Raw genomic sequence first — 27,193 nt, 5'->3', positions numbered from 1 at the left:
AGGATAGTTAACTTGAGGTTGAATTGATTGTGTTTAACATCACACTCTAAGGCTTGAGAAAGCTTAGAGTGAAATTCATTGATTTGGTTGAGAAACTTTCAATGAGATTTTAGAAATCATTATCTATTAACATAGACCCGCTCTTAGTTGTAATATCATAAAATATATTGGATCGTTACTTGAGTGTAATTTCCTTTGTATCCATGCTTGTGGCCATTGATCAATTTACTTGCTTTCTAGGTTAGTTTATATTTTTGCATTAGTGATAATCTTTTCCAAAAACCCAAAATATTATCTATCGTTTGGCTTTAGCTTAGTTGGTGATAATTTCATACTTTCTTAATCGCCTAGCATATTGTTCCCTGTGGGATCGACCCCGACTCATAGTTGGGTAAATATATTGCATACGACCGTGTACACTTTCTCTTTGAGGAGTGTATTTGGACGTTATCAAAAATGGCGCCGTTGCCGGGGAACAATTTGGCGTATTTGAGTTAGTTTGGGATTTAAGCTTGCTTGCTTTGGTCCAAATTCGTAAATATTAGTGTAGTTGTTTTCTTTGCTTGATTTTATTTTTATATAAAAAAAAAAATTAAAAAAAAAAAAATATGGCATCATTCCATGAAAATGGGTCGGATGGAAGTTGTTTATACTTTGATGACCCTTGTCCCTATTGTGGAGGACCCCACTCTTGGCAAAATTGTTTAAAGTCTCCCGGGAGAGGATTGTGCGCACAATCTCGAACCCATGAGTGGAGCATATGTGATAGATGTGGTGGTCAAAATGGTCATTGGGCTAATTGTGCTTATTTGTCCTTCCCTTCCCCGAACCCCCACTATGACGATTCTACTTTTTGTTGTGACAATGATAGGGAAATGGAAGTGGAAGAAGTTGAGAATGGACAAAATGGAGAGTTCAAGCTCATGATGGAATGCCTACTTGAAGGAGGAAATGAAAAGCAAAAAGTCTTGGAGGAGTACTTGGAAACTAGTCTCCAAAATGACTTGATGAATGAATACAAAAATCTTCCGTGGGCATTTGAACAAAATCAAGAAGAATTCTCAAATGCTCAATATGAGGAGAGAATGCCCATGTTGGAGGCCAATCATGAAAAGGAGGAATCAAGAATTGAAAGTCCTCCAAACGAATCCATTTTCAGTATAGATGCCAAAGAAGAAAAGAAATTAGAGTCAACAGTTGTCTTGAGAAAAATGGTGGAAGTTGACTCTAGTTTGGGGGAAAATGAGAATGTCAAAATCCGAAAAATTTTGCAAATTGGGAGGTTGAAGTCTCATTCCAAGCATTTTTCAACATTGGATTTGTATGGTGATATGGGAATTGAGCCACATACATCCATGTTGGATGGTGAAGAAGAAAGACAAGTGCCTTACATCTTGCAATTCGAAAGAGTAAGAAGGCAAAATGACATTCCTCATTTGAAAGCCAAGAAGTGCAAAATGAAGAAATTAACGTTTGGCTTGTTCATCTACTTACCACCCCCCATCGCTCGTGGTCACAAACTTGAGTCCAAGTTGGGTGCCCAATTCATATCTTCCAAATGGAAGGAAAAGTGGTAAAGGTAACCGTCGTGCCGCGACGTTAAATCAAGCGCTTGGTGGGAGGTAACCCATCGTTTTAAAAGTTTTTAATCGTTTTTGAAATTTTATTTTTTAGAATAGTTTAGTCTATGGTTTTTGACTAATCTGCAAAATTTCAGAATTTTTGGAGTTATTTTGAGCAAATCGGATACCCGGACAGCCCCCAAAACCAGTAAAAGCTGCGAAATATTTTTTTCTGGTGTCATAACATGCGATTCGCATGTGTCGTCGCATCTGGTGACAGAGACTAAAAAAAAAAAAAAAAAAAAAAAAAAAAAAAAAAAAAAAAAAAAAAACTGATGACATCACATGCGACTCGCATGTCATACATGCGAATCGCATGTTCGGTCGCATGTCATGCCAGCAAAAAAAAAAAAAAAAAAAAAAAAAAAAAAAATCCTTTTCTATTTTTATGTTTTGTTTTGATTATGTGCAGCGAGGACACTGCAATGTTTATAGTTGGGGGTGGCACGCGGTAGCGCATTATATTTTGACACTTGCTCAAAATTTTTGAAAATTTTGTTCTTTTGACATATTGTGGATTAATCACTCTTGTTATTTTATTCTCCTTTGAGGAAAAATGTGAAAACTCTTGGCTTGTTTGGTACGAATAGAGTTAGTCTCTTACATGTGAAATTGAAATGTGAATACCTCTCCAAATTGTTGTGAAAGTTAAAAAGCAAGGTGCATAGGAAAGAATGATCTTTGTGACAACTTTTTGGCTCATTTTGTGACTCTTTACCTACTAGTGTGTTGACTTTGGATTATGAGATATTGCACTAGTTGTTCTTGCTTGGAAAGTGAAATTGATCCATCTTGACTAGTTCATATGCCATGTGTGTGAGTGTTTGTTGAATAAATCTTGTGTTTACTTTTATCATCTAGAACTTGCCCGGTTAGTCGTTCAATGCTAATTTTGATTATGTTGGTTGGAGAGATGACCTTGGGCTATCTTTGTGAAAAAAAAAACCTCTTTAGTCTTTCTAGCCTACCATTGCATAAATAATATCACTAGTAACCCCATTTGAGCTTATGACTTTTTCTTTGATTGCCACATTACAAGCCTTTACCATGTTTGATGAAAAGTCTCTCTTTTGAACCTTTCCCTCTTTGAACATGAAATTGTGAATTTGAGGCCAAAAGCCTAAGTTGGGGGTGTTAGTGTTGCTTGAGAGCGGTGAAGGTTGGTGTTGTGAAAAATTCAAAAGAAAGGAAGAAAAAAAAAAAAAAAAAGGTTGCAAACCATTTGTGTAAAAAAAAAAAAAAAAAAAAAAAAAAAAAAAAAAAAAAGTTTGAATAACTAGGGAAACTAGTATGCAAAGGAAGGAGCGATGTTTTGAAATGAAGAGGAAAGTTTGTGTAGTGTTCAAGGAGGGTGTAATCACTTGTATCTCAAATACTTATCCTACCCTTCCCTAAGCCTACATTACGATCTTAAAAAGTCCCTATGTGATCTCCGACTGAAAGTTCTTGAGTTAGTGATGAACGAAAATAAGGGCAAGCTTATGGTGTGATATTTGTTAGCACTAGAACTTCTTTGTTGAGCGTGAGTGACTTTTGTGTATTTGTCCCTTGTGTTGTTGTTGTGAATATAGTGATTTTGGGACTTTCTTTCTTGTGAGGGCATATGGATTACGATAGAGTGGTGATGTTAAATTCCAAGTTGAGTCAATTGAGCATATCTAGGAAACTAGTGGTTTTGAGTCACTTATTGAGACTTGAGTGTTGTTGCTTGTTAGTTTTAATTCTCTATTGCATTCTTGAAATTGTATTTTGAAATGAGGGAGTTATTTGGTTAAATCTTCACATGCTTGTAGCCTAATTGTTGGTACCAACCAAAGTCATGTTCTTGTGCTTAAAGTGATTCCTCATTGAGATTTTAGTTTTGATTTGCTTGAGGACAAGCAAAGACTTTAAGTTGGGGGTATTGATAAGTCGTGAAATTACGCGATATTCGATGCTAATTCCTTAAATTTTTGTGACTCTTTAAGAACTTTTGTTGTTACTTTGTGTGTTTTTATGTTGTTTTGTAGGATAAGATGTCCGGAGAGCAAAATGAAGCAAAACGGAGCAAAAATTGAACAAGAAGCACTTTCTGGCAGCATATGCTAGCAACACATGCGTGCAGCATGTTGAACATGCGGTGCAGCATGTTGAACATGCGGTGCAGCATGTTGAACATGCGAAGCAGCATGTTGAACATGCGGTGCAGCATGTTCAACATGCGAACAACATGCTGTGCAGCATGTTGAACATGCGGTGCAGCATGTTGAACATGCGAACCGCATGTTGTGCAGCATGTTGTGCACGAGGGTATTTTTGCCCAGATTTTGTTTCCGTTTTTGGGATGATATAAATACTCTTTTAGGGTTTGTAAAACACATCTTTTGCCATTTTACAAGCTTGGAGGCTAGGGTTTCCTTCACCTACACCATTGGAGGAGAAGATTGAAGTTCTTAAATGAGATAATTCTTAAACCTTTCTTCAATTCCATGTTTTGTATTGTATATCTAAGTGTGTAGTATTTCATTTCAATACTTGAATCTTGTTTATGAAAATATTCTTGATTAAAGTTTGGATTGAATCTCTTGTTATGCTTATGTATTGAATGATTTTTATTTCTAATGAAGTGGGTTTATTGTTTTTCTATTAACTCTTCATGCTTAAATATCTCCTAATGGTTGCAAACATTATTTGTGCCTAAGCACTTTTACTTTGCTTGAGAAAGAAAGTGAAAGTTAGGAAAAGAGTTTGATAGCAAGGATTTGGGTCATTAAACCCATCTAATAACTTGAGCTAGAGATAGGATAGTTAACTTGAGGTTGAATTGATTGTGTTTAACATCACACTCTAAGGCTTGAGAAAGCTTAGAGTGAAATTCATTGATTTGGTTGAGAAACTTTCAATGAGATTTTAGAAATCATTATCTATTAACATAGACCCGCTCTTAGTTGTAATATCATAAAATATATTGGATCGTTACTTGAGTGTAATTTCCTTTGTATCCATGCTTGTGGCCATTGATCAATTTACTTGCTTTCTAGGTTAGTTTATATTTTTGCATTAGTGATAATCTTTTCCAAAAACCCAAAATATTATCTATCGTTTGGCTTTAGCTTAGTTGGTGATAATTTCATACTTTCTTAATCGCCTAGCATATTGTTCCCTGTGGGATCGACCCCGACTCATAGTTGGGTAAATATATTGCATACGACCGTGTACACTTTCTCTTTGAGGAGTGTATTTGGACGTTATCACTCGGCCCTTGAAGTTGGGCCCCTCTTTGCCAAGGGCACCTCCTCGGATGAAGCGGACCTGTAATATCAATAAAGTCAACAGATCTTAGTGGAATCGGAGCTTGGATATACTCGGTTATTGGAGGAAAAGGAGCCTCATCCTCCCCATCTGTGATTAGGGGTGGGCGTTCGGTTTTTCGGTTCGGTTTTATCAAACTTCTATTTGGCTATTTCGGGTTCGGTTTTTTGAAGGTGGACACCGAACACCGAACCAAACTAGTTCAGTTCGGTTCTTTCGGTTTCAGTTTTTTAAAGTTCGGTTCGGTTTTGATTTTTTCAATTCGATTTTTTTGATATAATATGAGAAGCGATTTCATTGACACTAATTCATATTCTCAAAAGCAATAAAACATAAAACTGATAAATTGAAATAAAAATCAAACAAACAGGATACACAAGAACAAAAAACTATAATCATGATATAGGATTAATTGACGAGGGGTGACGTCTCACGTCAAAACCCCGATCTGAAGTCTGCACTGCTTTTTCAACAGCAAATTCGTGGTTAAAATTAGGCTTCGACGGTATTATGTCTTTGGCTGTCGGTTGGAAAAGTACTTTACCCTCGAGCTTGGAAGTAGATTCAGCAATCGGAGAAGAGACCGATGGTATGTTCTGGGAAGCAGAGTTGGTGTTCGTTGACATTTTGAGTTTGAAAGATCAAGTAGGAATTTATGAAGATCAAATATGAAGAAACCAAGATTGAAGATGAAGATATGAAGGCTTGGCTTGAAGATATAAAGGTCTGGCATGAAGATATGAAGGTTGGGTTTGAAGGTATGAAAATTTGAAGGCATGCTATATGAAGATAAGGAGATTTTGAGATCACGAAGCAAATAAAGCAAAGCAACAGAATTGAGTAAAGGTGAAAGTGAAAAGTGAAAGGTAAAAAAGCAACTGTAACTCCCTTATATAGTCGGATCTCCGTGACGGTTACCGAAGCCGACCAATCAAGAAGGACAAGTGTTCGGAATTTAATGAGACGTGACTTGAGGAGACGTGACCCTGAGGCGGTCACTGAAGTTGGCCAATCGGAATGAGACACGTGGCCGAAGTCAGAAGGACGTGACATGAAGAGACGTTACAATTCCCGCTTATTTTCGAGGCAAGAATAAACTTACTGGGGAAGTCACCCGAAGAATTTTTTCCACTTCCCGTCACTTCGGTGCAACTTTGATCCGGAAAGTGTAGGGACTATCTGTATACGGTAAAAATCGGATCAATTTGTGTCCGAAGGGACCGGAGTAAAAGATAGGTCCGAGTGGGCACGAACGTGTTCGACTCTACTTCAACATCGAAGGTATTTTACTGGACACGGTAGATCGGAACCTAAAGAGCATACTCGGTGTAGGTCCGGATAATCAGTTATGGAGCAGGCCACGTGTCATCAAACCGTTCCGCCATTTGCGCTGACAATAGTACGGGTGTCAGACCATACGGACCTGCCTTATCCATTTTAAGGTTTTTCTAGAAAGGTTTTTTACATTGTACTAAGGCCTATTTATTGATACCTATAAATATAGGGCTATCCCTTCGTTTTTTAGGTTAGCTTTTTCACTATTCAACAAATTGTAATCAACAAAGTATCATAATTTTTTCTGCAAGTATTTTAGCTCGGTTAAAGGAAGATCACTCCACACCGGACCAACTCACAACATTTGATAACTCTTCCTCTCTAGTTTCTATTGTTATTACTAAATAATATTTGCTATTACTAATATATATCACATATATGTATTCGATAGAATCTCATATCACAAAAGATTAAGTTCACCTACATATCCTATTCACCACTTACAAATTTAATTAATACCCACTATTTGGGGGAAACACTTATATATTGTAATCTCTGTTTCCAACTACGAATATACGACTTTCACTAACCTGGTCACAACACTTATTAATGAGAAAATACACAAATACCCCCCAACGTATACTCGGATCAATTATGACGCACCCAACCTTTGCGGGCGACCTATTACCCCTCTGGCCTTATTTTTTCTGTATTTTTGTACCCTTTTTCGGCTGACGTGGCAAAAAAAAATTAGATGCCCAGTTTTACAGTGGAGAGTGTGCAACATCGGCGCCACGTCAGTGCCACATCGGCGCTGCGTTGGAACTTTCTAAATTTCAAGAAATCAATCCATTAACACAACCCATTCAATTTCAAAAATCAATCATAAATATCCATTATCTTCTTCTTCATTCAATCCATTATCTTCTTCTTCATTTCAAGAATTTAATTAACCCATTTTCTTCCTCCATTAACACACACACATTCAATTTTATCATCAATCATAAATATTTTTTCAAGAAATCAACCAACCCGTTTTCTTCCTCCATTAACACATACACATTCAACCCATTTGAATCTATTGTGAACAACGGTCTCCATTAGTAGGTGTTTGAGGTTTCAAACCTTATTGTTGGAAACGTATTTAATCATCGAAATAAAGTTTGGAAACATGAAGAACACAGCTATCCGCCATTGTTGAAGCTCAAAGCTTCAAGTTCGAATTTTTGGGTTGCCGCAAACGAGCTCCATTTTGGGTGGGTAATATCTCAAAAGAACCGCCTCGACGAGAGGAGTTCGAAAACTGAAATTTTGGGTTGTTTGGTTGAGATTGAAATGCATTTGGGGTGGATTTACAGAGCAAATGTATGAAGAACGTGATGAACATAGCTGCTGCTCAGAATTTGCAGAACACGAAGAATGTGTGTGTGTTAATGGAGGAAGAAATTGGGTTGATTGATTTCTTGTGTGTTAATGGAGGAAGAATATGGGTTGGTTGGTTTCTTGAAAATAAGCTCTTTATGATTGATGATGAAATTGAATGTGCGTGTTAATGGAGGAAGAAAATGGATTGAATGTGTGTGTGTTAATGGAGGAAGAATATGGGTTGGTTGATTTCTTGAAAATAAGCTTTTTATGATTGATGATGAAATTGAATGTGTGTGTTAATGGAGGAAGAAAATGGGTTGATTGATTTCTTGAAATGAAGAAGAAGAAGAAGAAGAAGAAGAAGAAGGGTTTAGTGATGAAGAAGATAAAATGAATGGAGGGTTTAATGGTTAATTAGAGGTTAATTAGTGTAAATAAAATTAATAAAAGAAAAATCAAATGAAAAAAAGAAAGGAAAAGTGGCACCAATGTGGCAATGACGTGGCGCCAATGTGGCGGAGAGTGTGCAACACTCTCCACTGTACAACTGGGCATCAAATTTTTTTTATGCCACGTTAGCCGAAAAAGGGTACAAAAATAGAAAAAAAAATAAGGCAAGAGGGTAATAGGTCCCGCAAAGAATGAATGCGTCATAGTTAATCCGAGTATAGGTGGGGGCATTGAAGTTGTTGGGAGCTGATAATTTGGTAAAAGATAATCTTTAAATGGGAGGTCAGAAACCACCTTTGGTACGCCATAATGTGGCACCAGCTTTATGGTCAACACCTTATCTTTTTTATGTTTTGAATGATCTACTCCGATGAATGTCGATGTATACAGAAATGTAGCCTCAACACCTAATATTTTGAATGATCTACTCTGATGAATGTCAATGTATAAAGAAATGTAACATTTCCCTGGTGGTATTAAATATTAAATTTACTCAGCAATGATGCTCTTTCGAGATATTTAGTTTTATAGTTCATTTCAAATGTTATCTTAGTTATATGATCTTTTCACCGGAGAACAGTAAAATCACATACGAATCTGTAAAAATAATACAAGGCAACTTTTTATAATATCGTTTTCTTTTAGTCAAATGATATGAGAGATTTAGTTTTAGTTATATGGTCCCTTTCACATGAGATCAATAAAATAACATAGGAGTCAGAATAATACAAGGCAACTTTTATAAGATCGTTTTCTTTTATTCGTATTGTAAGTCGACATAAGAGATATTTTTTGTGTTTTTTCTTACCGAATAACTCTATATAACCTTGTTAATTGTACTCAGTTAATCACATTAGTTGTTAGTCTTTTACCGGTTAACTTTAGAAATTTTAATCATGGAATATGACTAAAACAACATTGGCTCAGTCCATCTTTTTCTAAGAACAATAATTTGTACTAAACGTTATTTTATAAATTATAAATGGTGGTTAATATATATAGCAAAATTGTTTTTCCTCTTAATGATTTCTAAATAAAAAATTACAAGAGACAAAATTACGCTCCATAATTTTGTAAGACATTAAAAGACTAGGATAATATTGAGACTCTCATAAGTGATACGAATATTAATTTTCTGACAAGATTTAGAAATTTTGGTTTTTAGGAACATATATTGTTTCATTTGGAGGTCCAAGTATTACAATTGGAATTCGAAAAATCGGACGGAGAATAATTTAGTAGGCGCAAAACGACTAGGAGAGGATAACTAGCTTGAACATCAATTTCGCACATCAATAAATATAGGGAAAGGTGCAAATATAACCCTCAATTTTGCTATTTAGAGCAAATATACTCTTTGTTACAAAAGTAATGTATATATACTTCTGCCGTTACAAAATTGTGCAAATATACCCTATTGTTACAAAATGGTGCAAATATATCCTTTTCGTTGACAGAATTTTTTAAAACAAAATCATTTTATTTTTAATTAAAAAAATGTCACGTGACTTTTTAAAAAAAATCTAACCATTTTTATTAGTAAACATACTTTTCTAAAGCCACATAGTAGTAATTTTTTTTCTGGTGGGTTGGGTCTGGTTCATTTAAAAAAATATCTTCGAGATTTTGAAAAAATAAGTCTACTCATCTTTAAAACGAACCAGACCAGACTCACCAGAAAAAATTACTATGTGGCTTTAGAAAAGTATGTCTACTAAAAAAAATTTGTTAATTTTTTTTAAAGTCACGTGACATTTTTTTTATTAAAAAATAATCTAAATAATTATTTTTTTTTAAATCCGGTCAGCGAAAAGGGTATATTTATGCTATTTTGTAACGGCAGAGGTATATTTTTACATCATTTTGTAACCGCTGAGGTATATTTACATCATTTTGTAACGGCAGAGGTATATATACACTATTTTAATGATGTAACGGCAGAAGTATATATACACTATTTTTATAATGAGGGATATATTCGCTCTAGATCGTAAAGTTGAGGGGTATATTTACACCTTTCTACTGGGTCATAAAATAGGAATCTGTGTATTTAAAGCTTGCGTGGTTGACCTTTCAAACAAAAAGTTCTTCAACAAATTTTTTATCGGAGATTCATATATCATTTTTCTTAACTCTTAACTGAGAAAATGATATAACTGCAGAGGTATATCTACACTATTTTTATAATGAGGGATATATTCACTCTAAATCGTAAAGTTGAGGGGTATATTTACATCTTTCTACTGGGTCATAAAATAGGAATCTGTTTATTTAAAGCTTGCATGGTTGACCTTTCAAAAAAAAAAGTTCTTCAACAAATTTTTTATCGGAGATTCATATATCATTTTTCTTAACTCTTAACTGAGAGAGGCGCAAAAGGACATTAGTTATTATTGTCCTGATGCTTAGCTTCCTACCAACTACCCCCAAGTTGATCAGCCTAAGCTTTGACCTTTTAGCGGTTGGCCAGGGCCAAGTCAAAATCAATCTCTTTCAGATATGAGCTAATAGCAAAGTTCTTTTATACTGTATTATTTTGAAGAATTTAAATTATATATATACTTGTAAAATTAGATATGTATATAAGGTTACTTAATACTTCCTCTATCCATTTTTATTTGCCTTGTATTTTAAAAAATAAATGTCCACTTATATTTGTCAAGTTTAAAAAATCAAGAGATAATTTATCATTTCATACCTATTTTACCTTGTTATTAATTTTTGAGTTAGAAACCTTAAGAAATTGTGGCTGCACAATATTTAAAGAATGTTTGATTGATTTCAATCATTACATGACTTAGCAATAATTAGGGATGATATAGTAAAATTGTCATTATATTTATGGCTCTTTCAAGAGCGTGACAAGTGATCAATAAATTAAGGACAAATAAAAATGAACGGAGGATACTTCTTTAGGGGTGTGTCGAGTCCAATATGGACAAGTAAAAATGACAGAGGAATAGTATATAGCGAGTTCTACTGGTGATTGTTTTATTGTAAGCATAATATGGCAACTTGAAATAAAAAGGTAAAACAGCCTACAATATATATATGCCTATAAAACTAATTTATTTACTAGTAAGTTAAATCATCATTACAATAATATGACTCTGTTTGTCTTTTAAAATATTATTAGAAGGTCTCATCGGGCCTGCTAAATTTCTTAAACCATATGTTAAAGAATTCAAATCAAGGGAATATCGGAAAGAGAGAAAGCAGCCATATTAGTCAAACTGTCACCGGTTGCGTTCCCATCTACTTCCTTGTTAGACCATGGTCACTTTCTTAAAATCTTTTTTATTTGCCAATTTGTCAATCGAGACTTTCTGGTCAAATTATCCCTACTAGCTTACATATGTCCTTATATATATCTCTGCGTCCACATTTCACATTTCCCATGCACTTGAAGCACATACAAACTAATTAGAGAAGCAACGTAACCAATCGAGCTATCTTAGGCTCTTTTGAATTTGTGACTTTTTACAAGTCGAAATAATATCATCATGAGTAGAGAAAACTTGGAAACAAAAATGGCTAATGTTGATGAAGTCAGTTCACTACCAAACTCGTTACCGATAACGCCACGAACGGTAACGGTAGCTCCAACGTTCCATCACGATGACCAATTCGCCTCTTTACCAATAACTCCACGGACGGCGTCGGTAGCACAAACTCCGTCCGTAGTATCGTTACCAATAACTCCACGGACGGGGTCAATGGCACCAACGCCGTCCATAGTATCGTTACCTCCTTCACAATTCCACTCACCATCTCTTTCTCGATCCCCCTTACTTCTCACGGGGGATCATGCTAGTGGTGGTGCGAATCGAGCCGTTAAAACTCCACGGTCACGTGGATTAACGCCCCGTTTCATCACTCCTTTGGCTAGTCCTCTTAGAAAGGCTCTTAAAATGACAAGATTAGACCCGCAAGACGCGTGGCTTCCCATCACTGAGTCGAGAAATGGAAACGCATATTATGCTGCGTTTCATACTCTTTGTTCTGGGATTGGTGTACAAGCTCTTGTTCTGCCTGTTGCCTTTACCATACTTGGCTGGTAATTTAATTATTTTTTTACTAACTTTTTCTGGTGTAAAATATTTCTATCTACTGATTGACTAACCTATGATGTGTTGTTTTGTTACTGTTGCAGGGCTTGGGGTATCACATGCTTAACTATAGCATTTGTATGGCAGCTCTACACGCTCTATTTGATGGTTCAACTTCATGAAAATCATGAAACAGGACTACGTTACAGCAGATACTTGCAACTGGCATGCGCAACATTCGGTAAGCATCTATATACGCGTTCTTAGATGTGGCAAACGGATGGGTTCTATCGTGATCCAGAAATTTTAATTTATAGATTTTGAATCACAATTTTTTTTTTAAAAAAAATATTCTAGGCTCTAAGTAAGTTATTTATACATATTTAGTAGTACAAATTACAGGATTTGAGCTAAAGTTATTGAGCTCTACTGAACTCATAGCTCTAAGGCTGGCTCTGCCCGTGGTTCTATCAAACTTGATAGCTCGGATCAAAAACCGTGTCGGCCCAACGTGACCCAACCGACGAGACCCTTCTTTCTTATTTTGGTTTTTGGGAAAAAAAAAAAGGTGCGAAAGCTTATGTATTTTTCTTAAAGCATCAGCTTCGGTCCTTCCATAAATTCTCAGTCTCCGAAATTGATTTTATATATTTGGGTCACACTATTTTGACCTAATCATATGATGGATCATTTCGGATTCAACCTGTTATGTAAATCAACAAATTAAATAGGTCATAACTCAACTCGTGTAAACTTGGTTGGATTACTACAATATGAGTTGATTTTGCACCTCTATGCAACATAATGAATTAAATAGGAGGAGTACGTACGCTTGATAATTTTACTAACGTCAATTTTTTTATGTTTTGGTTGATCAGGTGACAGATTAGGGAAACTCATCTCAGCGTTTCCAATCGGGTATCTCTCAGCTGGCACATGTTGTACGCTGATTATCATAGGTGGCTCAACGGCAAAGCTATTATATCAGACTTTATGTGGAGCAACATGTAGTAATCCCAAGCCATTAACAACAGTTGAATGGTACTTGGTGTTCACTTGTGCGGCAGTTGTTTTAGCACAGTTGCCAAATTTGAATTCTATAGCTGGAGTTTCACTAGTTGGTGCTCTTACAGCCGTTGGATATTGTACAGCACTATGGACGGTCTCAGTTGCTGAGGGTAGGCTACCTAATGTGTCTTATGATCCAGTGAGAAAGGGAAGTCAAGTTGCTAGGATATTTGATTTTCTTAATGCTCTTGGTATTATTGCTTTTGCTTTCAGAGGACACAATCTCATACTTGAAATTCAGGTAGCTATCTTCATCTTCCATTCCTTTATTTATTTTCTTTTTACTAAGTTTAATTTCGATGAATTATAACAAAAGGGGAAGAATCAAGAAAGGAAACACAGTGACTCGCTTATTTTTACACTCTTTTCTCAAATGTCTTGATGAAGACAAAATTCATCAGTGTTATTTTTCTATATACTTATTGCCTACTTACTATCTCGTTTTTCAAAGACAGTTACATGTAATTAACTTTGAGATGGTTTCATGCGTAGAAATTTCTTTTACAGCTCTATTAGTTTATAGAGGATAAATTCAAAGATAATTAAAGATTAAAAATTAATTGTTGAAGTGGGTTCATGAACTCACGTAATGAAGCGTCGAAAGTCGTCGTAATTGTAAGAATATATTTTTACTATACATGAGGTTAGGTGGCCTTAGGTAGGTACCCCCAAAATAAAAAGCAGACAGAACAAAGTTTGTTGTTGACTTAGACGTTTGCTGACCATTTTAGTCGGGACGCTTTGAAAGTTGTTTGTTTGTTACCAACTATTGGAAATATTAGTAAAACTAGCAAGTCAAAAATAAATCAAAAGGAAAAACTCAACACTCATCCTATTTAGACAACTTTCAATGTCAGAAAATCGTTTTTTTACCGACGCCTTGTCAGAATTTGGCTTGTTAGTAAGGGATTTTATGACAAAAATTGGTTGAGAACGTAACGACAAGTCGAATACCGTTGAAAATAAGCAATTTTCAGATAGTGATTAAAATTAACCTCCTTAAATTATTTGGAAAACATGACCTATTTAGCAAATATGACTAATTAATTTGATAATATAATTTTCTTTTACGCTGACGATTGTATATGACATAAACTTATTCTGTTATTCGACAAACGCAGGCCACAATGCCTTCAAGTGAGAAACACCCATCACGAGTGCCCATGTGGAAGGGTGTGCAATTCTCATATCTACTCATAGCAATGTGCTTATTCCCTCTAGCTATTGGTGGCTACTGGGCTTACGGTCATTTGGTATGCTCCCTTCACCTCTCTAATCTCTTTTTTAAATTAAGATATAACAAGTACTCATATTTAAATTTTAAATAATCGATAAAAGTCTTAATATTTGCATAATGCTATTTCAGATTCCAGCGAATGGGAGCATGTTAACGGCATTATTTGCATTCCACAACCAAGATGTTTCACGATCCGTGTTAGCTCTGATATGTATTTTTGTGATAATAAACGCGATAAGCTCATTCCAAATCTACGGAATGCCAACGTTCGATGATATGGAATCAGCTTACACTACAAGGAGCAAACAAGCATGTCCATGGTGGCTCCGTTCCATTTTCCGGGCAATTTTCGGGTTCGTGTGCTTCTTCATCTCCGTGGCAATTCCATTTTTGGGTAGCTTTGCTGGGCTTATTGGAGGAATTGCTCTACCTATTACATTTTCCTATCCATGTTTCATGTGGCTTAAATTCAAGAAGCCCAAACAATATTCTCTAAGTTGGTGGGTAAATTGGGGATTTGGGCTTTTGGGAATGGGCTTAAGTGGGATTTTGGTTGCTGCTGGTTTGTATGTTGTCATTGACACTGGTGTGAAAATTAGCTTCTTTAATCCTCAGTGAGTAGTTTTCTACAACAAAAAGTGTGGAGAAAACTGTTACTAGTATGAACATATTGGCCAACTTCGAAACTAATACGGAAAAGGTTGGTGAGAGTTGGTTCGACAAGATTTCAAATCATGATTTCAAATCGTGGTTTCAAACCATGTCCAAACGGCTCCTTAGCTTGAGCAAACTCCTACAAGTAGATTTACTAATTTATTCTTAATTAAATAGTACGTTTTTTATTTAATATATGTGATGTACTTTTCTTTTTAATTTGTCACAAAAAGGATAATATATTTCTAAATAAACTTAAATTTTTTTATTTTAGCTACACAAATATTTATGGCTTGTTTTAGACCACAAGTTTCAAAAGTCTTTCACTTTGTCATAAACTTCGTGCATAGGCAAACTATATCATTTAAATTGAAATGAAAGAAGTACCTATTTAATATAAACTTTTTATTACAAAAAATCCACTTATCTTTTCCTTTCCTTTTTTTTTCTTTTGAGCCAAGAGTCTTTCGGAAACAATCTCTCTGCCCCATAAAGGTAGGGCAAGATCTATGTATATCCTACCCCCTCCCTCCACTTAGACCCCACGTGTGAGATTACACAGGATATGTTGATGTTGTAAAATTTCACTTATCTAAGCAGTAAATTTGGAAGAAAATAATTGGTACCTTCTAGATTATGTAAAACATCACTAAGTTTAAATTAAAATGAAAAAATAAAAATATCACTTAATATGAAACAGAAGGAGCAAGTCCTAGGTCCCGTTTGGAAATGATCTAAAATCAGGTTGATATGAAGTTGAAGTTTTATTTGGTCATGCAACTTGTATTTCTTAAATTGTATTTTTCCTCATAAACATGAAAACCCCACAAGTTATGAAAAATATCAAAACTTCTTCAATTCTTATACAATCTTACCAAATGAGCAAATCATAGTTCATAACAAAGTTAATACGCTTCTACAATGCATTTCTAAAAAATACAACAATCTATTAATCGAACTTTAGTTCAATAACAAAGAAAATTTAACATGAATAGTAGTGTAAATACTCTTTAATATAATCATACCAAATGGTACGGATAATCTCTCCACGTCGAGCATGCATTTTCAATACGAACCAACTTTCAAGACCCAACCGGAGGGCCATGACGGGCAGAGGCGGATCCAGGATTTGAAGGTTCGGGGCGCCACACCGTTCAAATAGGGTAAACGGGTCGGTTTCTTCAAAATTGAGTTACGGTTCGGGTCATTTATCTATTTCGATTAATATAGACAAATCGAACGAATATGCGGATATCGGTTAACAATGCTTAAGCGGCCCTTTTTTTTTTGTAGGAGTAAGAGGCCTTATCCTCTAAAACTTTGAGAAAGATAAAGATTTTGTACGTTAAAAATCTGAATCTCTATAAACCATCTAATACTGTTATCTCAATAGATTCATACTATATTTTCCTGGTGTATTCTTGCAGATATATAGTGTAGAAAGAGTCAAAATTGTAGCTTCAACCCACTCATCTTCCATAAGCGCAAACGTTGCGGAAAGATCAAAGCAACCTTTAAATTTGAAAACTCTTAACATAATAATATTCATCATTTTAAAACTTGAATTTGTTTTAAAATTTTGAAATTTACAATTTACATATATACTCCCTCCGTTTCAATTTATATGAACCCATTTGACTGGGCACGACATTTAAGAAAGAGGGAAGACTTTTGAAACTTGTGGTTCAAAATAAGCCTTGAAAATTTGCGTGGCTATAAATCATTCATAAAGTGAAGTTGTTTCCAAATTAGGAAAGAGGTCATTTATTTTGGCACGGACTAAAAAGGAAATAGGTCCAAACAAATTGAAATAGAGGGAATATTTTTTAATATTTATGTGAAACACATAAACAAGTCCTTTAACTTGGCGTGAGCTCGCAACTATGACCTTAAACTTTGCTAGTGCACAAGTAGGCACTTAAACTTGCCAAAAGTCAAACATGTAAACACAAATGCTGACGTGGCACATGATTTTGTTCAGTGCTATGTCACTGCCACATCAGCGTCATGTCAGCATCTGTGTTTATATGTTCAACTTTTGGCAAGGTTAAGTGCCTACTTGTGCACTAGCAAAGTTTAAGGTCATAGTTGCCAGCTCGCGCCAAGTTAAAGGACTTGTTTATGTATTGTTTATGTACTCATTGATATAGGATACACACTCAATGCACGCATAAAGAGATTAATGCTTAAAGAAAGAGGAAGTAAAAAGAGCCAAGAATTAATTAAAGCATAAAAGAGTTAATTTGGATTAACAAAGAATAGCAAGTAAAAAGAATTAAAGCTACAAAAACTGAAAAAGTATAGAGCTGAAGCGTGCACAGGGGAAAAAAAAACATGCAAAATGGTACTGCATGCAGGTTCGATCTTCAGTCGCAAGAGTGGCAGGTTATGCCCTTTGCCAGTGGCACTTTTCACTCTTTTGTTCTTGAGGGTGGCAAGACTTATATATATTTCATTTCTTATACATATCCGCATATATATACCAAGTTTCAGCCGAGCGGTCCGGGTGCCATGGCATCCCTATCCATCCACATAAATCTGCCTCTGATGATGGGCACCGGGGCTTTACCTACCGAGCACCGCTAATCATGTTTTTATATCATAATCATAAACAAGGGCGGACCACGAGGATTATCAGATGGAAATCTGCTAGATCATATGAGAAATATGCTGAAAAGGGATGAGCCCGAAAAGACTGTTATGTCCCGTATTTTCGTATAACGGGAAATCAAGAAATAAATAAGACTTGTGTGTGTTGTGGAAATATTTGGATTTTGGTGAATATGACTATGTTGGTTATGGAGTCCTTAATGTTAAGACCTCGGGGAAGGCCGAGGGTAAATTTGGAATTTCGGAAATTTGTTTCGGGAATTACAAAACGGGACTTTTAATGAATCGGGCCAAGAAAATTGAATACAAAATTTAGGCCCAAGGGATTAAAGTGGCCGGCCAAGGGGGGCAAGCCCAAGCCCACTTTTAAAGAGTCATGTGCTATGCACATGACTCCTAGTTGGATATATATTATGCATACTTGAGACTTTTCAAGATAAACACAAGAAAAAAATTCAAGAACACCATTGAAGGTGCTCTCGGCCGAAAAAAAAAAAAAAGAAAGAAAAAAAAAATTTGTGGCTTGTTTCTAATCCAATCACCTAGTCTCTTTTGGAATGATTGATGAGTTCGAGGTGCTCTTCGTTGTGGTACAATTAGTTTGACGAAAGGGCGACGTTTGCGGCGAATCGGAATCTTAAGAACAAGGTAAGATTTTTATGTTTTGATGTTATGAAATGGACATGTATATGTTAGTAATTGGGTTAGTGTGAAGATTATGGGATGGGGTTGTGTTTGTGCATGGTGTGTGTGTGTAGAAGGGGTGTGTTTGGCCGTGGCTTGTAGGTAGTGCAAGACCGTGTGAACTTAATTCCGTTTAGTCGTTTGAGGTGTCGTTGTAACCTTTATAACGTAAATGAATGTTTGGAGAATTGATTTGGTGTTAGAAAATGATTTCGGACGTTATCGGAAAAATGTATACCTTTGGGATATTTGTGTATATCATAGTATATTTATGACACTAAAGACCTTAAATAAGATTTATGGTTGATGATAACGAATTTGGAATGAAACGACGCAAGTTAGAACGTTCGTCGTAACTTTTGGTGTTTTGAATGAAAATTGGAAAGTAGTGAACTTTGGGGATGTTTGTATGTGATTTGGAACTTGTATGTAGTGTGTTTGCATAATTGGGAATGAGTGAATGAATGGACTAATGTGGAAATGGATTTGGAATTTTGAAGTTGAATCAAGAATTTGCCAACTTATGTATTAAAGTGAAATTTTGAAGTTAATATAGTATGATTGTGGTTTGTATGGTTTTATGATGTTTGGGCTGTTGTTGTCGTTGTATTTTGAGCCGAGCTAAGTCTCGGGGGTGTTAGATTTATAGGGGAAGTGCTGCCGAGATTTCGGTAGCCAAATATAGCCCAAAGACTAAAATGTTAATTCTCATGAATAGTAACTGGTAAAAGTGACCATTTGCAGTTTCTGGACGAAACGGGAATTGCGATTTGAGGAGCGTAAGGCGCCAACCAGGTATGTAAAGCCTACCTATCCTTCTTTTGGCATGTCCTAGTCATACTAGGTTAATATCGGAATCTCGGGAATAACCCTGCTCTTGGAAATCGAAGTTCAAGTTCGAGCACTATTCACTCAGCGCGATTGAACCCATTTTGTCGCATTTGGTTAAAAGAATGTTCGTACATCCTTAACTTGTGCTGTTGTGTCCGAAACTCTCCGAAACTTTCGTAGATGGCTCTATGGAGCCGAAAGTCTGTGATTTGTGTCCGCCGCCTCAATTTGACCCGAGGTGGGCCCGCGAGCCCCGAGGCTCCCCTTATTCGGTTTGTTTGGTCCGTTTGTGTCCGTTATAATCTGCGACTGTCTGTTTATGACCCAAGGATGTGTTTGAAACTTCCTATGCCATTAATGTACGTTCTGTACTTTGAACGATGTGAGATTTTCGGAAAATGACGTATGAACAATTTTTCTTGAGAATTTGGCCGTTTGGCATTTCGTAACTTTTATACGCAAACTTTGATCAATCTGATTCCTACTCCGAGCCTTCTGGCGTCAGCATATTCTTATACGTAAACTATATGTTGAGTCCGACAAATTATTTTTGATATGCATATGGTTTCTGCACTACTCTGTTCGTGCTGTCTGCTATGACTTCGTTCGTCGGTACCCGGGCCGACTTTGTGATCGTGCGCGCTATAATATATTCGGGAGTTATGATGTGTTACGGTTTCCGAGGCCTCGCCATAGGGCCGGTTACCGTTTATGGAGTTATGATGTGATATGGCATTTGATATGTTCTGATGATGTGATGTGTGTGTGATATGATGTGTCTGGAGATTGTACGGAGATTTGAAAACTTCTGGAGTTATGATGTGTTGTGGCACCAGCGTCGGGGGGTGACCACGTTCCTAAACCCTATACATGATTTGATTTGCATTTGTATGTTCGCCTCCCGCACAGGTTTGCTTGGTTTGCGATGTCGGTGTGTTTGTTCTTTCTGACTCCAGCTGTGTTTGTGATTTCTGTACCTTCTGCTTTACATACTCAGTACTTCTCCCGTACTGACCCCCGTTTTCTTCGGGGGCTGTGTTTCATGCCCGCAGGTACAGAAGCTCGTTTGGGTGGTCCTCCAGTCTAGGCTACTCATTCTGCTGTGTTGGAGAGCTCCCCTTTGATTCGGAGCCTAGCCATTGGTACATATCTTTTGTTGTGTCTGTATCCTGTATATTTGGATGAGTGGGTACGGCGGGGCCCTGTCCCGTCCTATGTTCTTATGTTCTGTTTTGTCTAGAGGCCTGTAGTCAGATTTGTGGGTCGTGGGTCCGGTGTGTTTGCATGTGAGTCTGTTTTGCGATCTTAAGCGGCCCGTACGCTACTATGGCCATGTCGGCCTCTGAGTTTGTATGTGTGTGTATGCATTTGGGGGCGATGTACATTCCGCCACCCCTCTGATGTGTGTGTGTGAAATTTGGCGATGTATATTCCGCCTCCTTTCTGATTTGTGATTTGTCTGATCTGTACGGGCGACTGCTTAGGATAAGTGTTCGGTAGTTGTCTGATTACGATGTTGAGTTCGAATAACGTACGTTGAGTTTGGTCGAGTCTGATTACGATGATCTGGGTGTGAGTTCGTTTGGGGTGTCTCGGAAGGGCACCAGTCGCGGCCCACGGGGCTGGGTCGTGACAAAGACATACTATACTTCTATGCTGGACAAACTATACAAGCCGACAAGGCTATCATAGACAACTATACGGCAACAATGTAGGCCGAGAGGCCCACACAACGTCTGACTATACTATACTGTCTACAAGCCTCTATTAGAATGCATGACATAACAAGGTCGGGACAAGGCCCCGCCATACCTATATGTCCACAAAAGTATAACGTACCAAACACATAATAGTAACTCTGAAACAAGGAGAGTGCTCCAATATCAGCTGAACAGCAACCTACGAAGGCGGACCGTCAACTTGTCTACCTGAACCTGCGGGTATGAAACGCAGCGCCCCCAGAAAAGAGACGTCAGTACGGACAAAGTACTATGTATATAAGGCATGACAGTAACATGAAAGAGACATAAAAGTACATAGGATAAAATGAATGCAACCTGGATGTCTGAACTACCTCTGAGGGCTAATGATATGCATAAGTATTGTATGTATACATATATATGCGTGTATAACGCCTGTCAAGCTTCTGCGGGTATCCTATCATATCATATCGGTCTCTGTGGGCATCATCATCATCATATCAGCCTCTGTGGGCATCATCATCATGTGACCAGCTGATCAGGTAGTAGTGCATATATAACGTCCTAACGTTCCCCAGATCCCATAAAGATAATACATAATATACGTGTATATAATGCCTGTAGCGTCATAGGTCCGTGTGTATATATATATATATATATATATATACATTAATGCAATGCATGAATATGATAAGAGTACATCCTGAATCTATCGGAGTGACGTAAGGTCGTTACACCTTTGAACATCATTATGAGATATAATTTTCATCAACAAGTGACTCTATGAATCATACTGAATCTGAAGAAGGACTTACTGAAAAACAACATTTTAGAAACATGAATCAACACTGAACATCCTTAGCCGCTAAGAATGGAATCATCATGGAGTAGCGTTAAGTTTCTGTTTCGTTCAAGATCATGCCAAAAGAAGAAAAGTTAACCTTAACATACCTCAAGTCGTCAACAAATCCCACAATGAAATTGTCGGGTTAATATTCCAATCTCCTTAGTCACTACAGTACACCTAACAGCTAACAACACAACTACAACCTTAAATAAGTCTCTTTAATGTCATATCTTTACTCACCCCGAGATTTACATCAAAACAACCCAATATACGCTTTGTGTACAACACTTATACACTTTCTTCTTCAAATTGTACCAAGTATAACATCCTCAATACAATCTCAACACCAACTACTATCCTTACAACAAGGTTTTAGCTTAAAAATATATTAACAACATTGCTTAAGTTAGATTACATCTCAACATGAACTCAAATTCATGCTTGAAACTTCCCTCCAAACCTTGCATAACCATCATATAAACTCATAAACATGGAGTTAAGATAGAGTCTTACCTCAAAACTCAAGAACGCATCAATTCCAATAGTGCTTCACCTTGAAGTATCCTCCAAAACCCCTACCAAGAGGAGAAACAAGCTTCCATAATCATTGAAGAACCTTTAAACACTTGATCTTCTCTTTTGATCCTTGATTTTTCTTAGGAATTGATTAGATATTGTTGGAGAGGGTTTTCTATAAGGTTGGAGATCAGGGGAAATAGAGAAAATAAGATAAAATGAGGGGTATACGAAATATATAAAAGAACAGAGCTGGAACTGACTTAAAAATACAGCCAGAAAATACGGTCCATATTTTTGGACCGTAATTCCCATCATTAAATTGACCTCTCTGCTAAGAGAAGTACAGATTGTATTTCCAAGTACGGTCCGTATTTCTCCCCTCAACATCAAAATTTGACGAAACATATTCTCTTCGATTTGCTCATCCTCTAATCCTTCCAACACTTGCCAAACATGAACTTAAACCCTCGTATACTCAAAATGAACACGTCTAATCTCACATATCCTCGAAAATAATTTCGCTTTCCGATTCTATAGCAACCAACTCATAAAGAAACTTAACGTACGAAAGTATGGGGTGTAACACCAACATTGTTACTCTGAGTCAAGTTTTACATCTAAAAGTATATCTATCAACTTATGTACTTTTTTTTACAAAAATTTTAACTTATGGGTCAAGCTTTACATTTAAAACAATTTAAAATCATAATTTGGGATTCCAAATCCTACTTTTTGAAGAATTTAAAATTTAAAATTCTTATACTCCCTCTGTTTCAATTTGTTTGAACCCATTTGACTGGGCACGATATTTAAAAAAGAGGGAGGACTTTTGAAACTTGTGGTTCAAAATAAGCCTTGAAAATTTGTGTGGTTGTAAATCATTCATAAAGTGAATTTATTTTCAAATTAGGAAAAAAGTCATTCATTTTGGTACGGACTAAAAAAGAAATAGATTCAAATAAATTAAAACGGAAGGAGTATAAAATTAAAGTTGGAATTTTATGCATATTTCATTTAACAAATACTGATTTGAAATTAATGCCACTCCTAGAAAAGTAAAAGAAACAGAAGGAAAAAAGGTTAATTAGAAACAGAGAAAGCAAAACGAGCCCAGATATCAAAGAAGCTTGAGAAGTTGACAAGAGAGCCAGGGAAGTAAGGGCAAATAGGAGGGAGAATAGCTTAGCTTTATTTACTTTCACTGTGTATTTACTGTTTGTTTGGACATTGCTAAGACGGGTGTATATTCCAAGGTATACAGAGGGACAATAAATTAACGTTGCTTCTCTTACTGTGAATTCTGATTCGCCAAAGGGCAAAAAGCAGCAAATTCTAGTAGGAGTGTTAAATAAAAGTTCTAAAAGTTGACGTGGACTTTTTAACACTACCGCGCCTCGTGGTGAAATGCTTGGTGCTACGCGCCCTAATATTGTTGTTGTTACTTTGAGTTGGTAGAACTTTTTGTAGTTCTTTAAGGAAATTCAAAGGAATAAGTTGGTAACTAAAGAAACTCTTGATTCCACATGGACACGTTTGAATACTTTGCTTTTGGTACTTCACGAACACAGATTATGGGGAAAATTCAACTTCCTCAGAAGTCTTTGGATAAATGTCTGCTAAGTTGTTTGAAATCGTAAAAGTTGTCTATATTAATAGTATTATTAATGAAATTGTGTAAAACATATGTCAAAAGAAAAGGAGGGTCATACAGAATTGGGACATAGGAATGTGCTTTTTGTTTTGTAAAAAGCAGAATTAAAATTAGTAGGCTTAAGTATGTGTGACAAAACATAAATAAAAAAGTGATGCAATTGAGAAGCCGTTAAATTTATGAATTGGATTAAAGCAATGTGACAACCTTGATAATTCTTTCATGACACAGGGAGTTAGGCTCTATTTTTCTAACTAAAACATGGTACATCAGACTGATGAGTGACACGTCTCTCCTTTTCTTGGAAAATTAAGTTTTCCTACATATATTTAAAACTTAAGTTAAATCATAATTTTATATGTTTAGTACTCTCTCCGTTCACTTTTAATTGTCTACTATGAACTGTGCACACCCCTTAAGAAATAATAAATGAAGTCCATAATTTACCACCATACCCATATTAATTCGTGCATAGTTTTAATCAACAAGAAAAAAGAAATTGTCTTCTCTTGAAATGCTAAAAGTGATAAGTAAAAGTAAAAATCTATTTTTAGAATACTGGACAAATAAAAGTGAACAAAGAGAGTACTACCACAATGTGGTATCATGAAATAACACCCAACATGGGTGTGTTTGCCATGAATTATAAGGATATATGCACACCCACAATGGGTGTGTTAGCATTTAATTTTTTTTTTAAAAAAAATAATAGCTCAGTTGATTGGCTACCTGAACTCTCACTTTGTTGGTCAGGGTTTGAATCCCCATATTGTAATGCTCTTTCTCATTTTCCATTCTCCTACCCCTATGTAATAAAAACAATCAAAAAAAAAAAAAAAAGGGGGAGTACTTGCCAATTCCAGTTGGACCAATTCTTACTAGTATCGCTGAATGTGACCAGGGAAAATGATTTTTTTTATTTTAAAAAGTGGCATTCAGGCTAACTTTCGCACTTCGACTTTATTATTTTATCGAATATCTATTATCTCCCACAAGATTATAAGGCCCTAATATTTTTTTTCTCCGCGAAAATTTAAACTTCAGATTTCATCAATTGTTTCATTAATCCCTCCACATCTTTGAATGCAAGAGGTTTTCATCAATTCTCCAACTCTGCCTTCTTTCCAAACAAAAAAAAAGAAAAGAAAACTCTGAATCAACATCAACAATATTAAAATGTGAAGCAGAGTCGTCCAGTACCTTGTAATTATCCAGACTTGTTTGGACCAATGAATGTGTTCCCAGTCTCAACTCTCAATTCCCAACCATGGTCGGTGTTAAGATTCTTTGCATTTCATCCTCCAAGAGCCACTAACATTGCTACACTTACCATTCTTTTCTTAAACAAATAAATCAAAAAAGTCATTGGCCTTTGCTTTATTACAAAGTACGACTTGAGCCATAATAAACAAGAATATCAAAATCAGTACAACATTAAACATCATAATAAATCCCAAATCTCAATTTGCGTAAACCGTCCAAACCGACATTTCACTTTTTTTTCTAGCATCAATAGCCGATACATGAACACATCTCTACACATTCCCAAATGTCCAATGTAGTACTAGTACCTACGATTTGTTTCGCCTATATAAACAGAGTCTTGATCAAGGCTATAAGGCACAAACATTCACTCAAAGCACACTAGCAATTTTTAACTGATTCAGTTCATATATATCCTACTTGTACGTACTAGTCAAAGAGAAAATGGCAGAGCAAAAAGGACACTCAGAGGAGACAATCAACAAGGGTGTAGCTCCAGAGACTACTGATCGTGGATATGGATTGTTCAATTTCATGGGAAAGAAAGAAGAAGACAAGGCTCACGATGAAACTGTCATGATTGACACACCGGCCAATGTGGATGAACCAAAGGAGGAGAAGCATAGTCTCATGGAAAAGCTTCATCGTACTCACAGCAATTCAAGCTCGGTAAGCTACTTTAAGTCCTGCTGAAAATTTGTAGCCTCAAAAAAGGGAAAAAGGGACAATGTTGCTCCTAGAAATGGTAAATGGACATGTTAAAACGGGTCAAATTAATAAACAGGTCATGATCTTACTGTTTGCCTAGAAAAAATAAGTTAAATAACTTATCATAACTCAATCCGTCCAACAAAATCCTCGCTAAGTGTGTCTTCCTCTTCTTCTTTTTTTCTATACTTTTTGGAAAATGGATCTATAGCATTTTTCTTAAATTATTAGCTGAATCTTTTTTCAAATTTACATAATTTCCTATTTTGGCTCACTTTGGCTCCGTCCATAGAGTCAAGTCAACAAACTGAATATCATCCAACTAATTTAAACTTTGACCGGATAGAGCTAGGGCCCAAGGGTTCATATTCATTTTATGTATATATGGTAAATGTTGGATTCCCTTACTTCTTCATATTTGAATCGTGAAAATTCAATCTCCGCTACTGACACCTGTGCATAAAGGACAGTGACTTTCTCAATTTTCTTTTTATGATTTCTTTGTTTCACTTGGAATTTCAGTCAAGCGATGAGGAGGAAGTAGAAGAGGGTGGTAATGGAGAGAAGAAAAGGAAGAAGGGACTTAAAGACAAGATCAAAGAAAAGATGTCCGGTGATCATAATAAGGAATATCATCATGAAACCACTGATCAGCAAAAAGTTGAATTCATTCCCATGGACAACTGCCCTGCTCCTTATGCAGAACCAACACACGAAGAAGAGAAAAAAGGATTTATGGACAAGATCAAAGAAAAACTTCCAGGCCACCATAACAAGACTGATCAAGAAGTCAATAATGCCCCTGCTGCTCATAGTAGTGTAGATGAGCAAGTCCATGGAGGTGAAACAAAAGATCAGAAGAAAGGATTACTTGACAAAATCAAAGAGAAATTGCCTGGTCATGGCCACAAGAACAATGAGGATGAAGAGAAGCAGAAATCAAACTGAAAATGAGAATTAATCATCTTAGCTTCTGCACCACAATGCAGATAGCAGTTTAATTTCACTTGTATGTGTATTTGCTTGTCAATCTTTTTCTTTGCTTAGTCTTGTCTGGGGTATTGATGTGATCCTTGTAAATGGCCTCATGCCATTGCTTTTCTATTTTATGTTTCAACTCCAAGTAAATGAAATTTTCTATTGTCTGGGTAAAGTATTAATGTTATACTTGCTAGCATGATGGTACCTCAGCTTTAACCAGCGCTAAAGGTTAATTTTCCGTATGACCACTCAACTTTATCTATTATAAATGTAAAATCAAAGATTATTTTTATCACAATAAAATAATTGAACTTTAAACCACTATAATAGTGAACTCAGAATTGTTTTTGATCAAATTAAAGTAACTGAACTGTGTGTGAATTGT

The 27,193-nt window shown here is 36.1% G+C and overlaps 2 protein-coding genes across 2 annotated transcripts; both read left to right on the top strand.

Annotated features, from left to right (window-relative positions):
- The first annotated feature begins 11,388 nt into the window (after positions 1-11,388).
- LOC132599372 (lysine histidine transporter-like 8) lies at positions 11,389-15,287 on the top strand. The gene is made up of 5 exons (XM_060312709.1): positions 11,389-12,063; positions 12,160-12,296; positions 12,934-13,364; positions 14,245-14,376; positions 14,490-15,287. The coding sequence occupies exons 1-5, from the start codon at positions 11,510-11,512 to the stop codon at positions 14,976-14,978; spliced, it is 1,743 nt and encodes a 580-aa protein (XP_060168692.1). The 5' UTR covers positions 11,389-11,509; the 3' UTR covers positions 14,979-15,287.
- Positions 15,288-25,292: 10,005 nt separating this feature from the next.
- LOC132600287 (phosphoprotein ECPP44-like) lies at positions 25,293-26,985 on the top strand. Its single transcript, XM_060313356.1, has 2 exons — positions 25,293-25,788; positions 26,350-26,985. The coding sequence occupies exons 1-2, from the start codon at positions 25,564-25,566 to the stop codon at positions 26,773-26,775; spliced, it is 651 nt and encodes a 216-aa protein (XP_060169339.1). The 5' UTR covers positions 25,293-25,563; the 3' UTR covers positions 26,776-26,985.
- Positions 26,986-27,193: the final 208 nt, after the last annotated feature.

This window comes from Lycium barbarum, chromosome 6 (assembly GCF_019175385.1).
Source record: "Lycium barbarum isolate Lr01 chromosome 6, ASM1917538v2, whole genome shotgun sequence".
Classification (NCBI taxonomy): domain Eukaryota; kingdom Viridiplantae; phylum Streptophyta; class Magnoliopsida; order Solanales; family Solanaceae; genus Lycium; species Lycium barbarum.
This window is presented reverse-complemented; position numbering and strand designations above follow the sequence as displayed.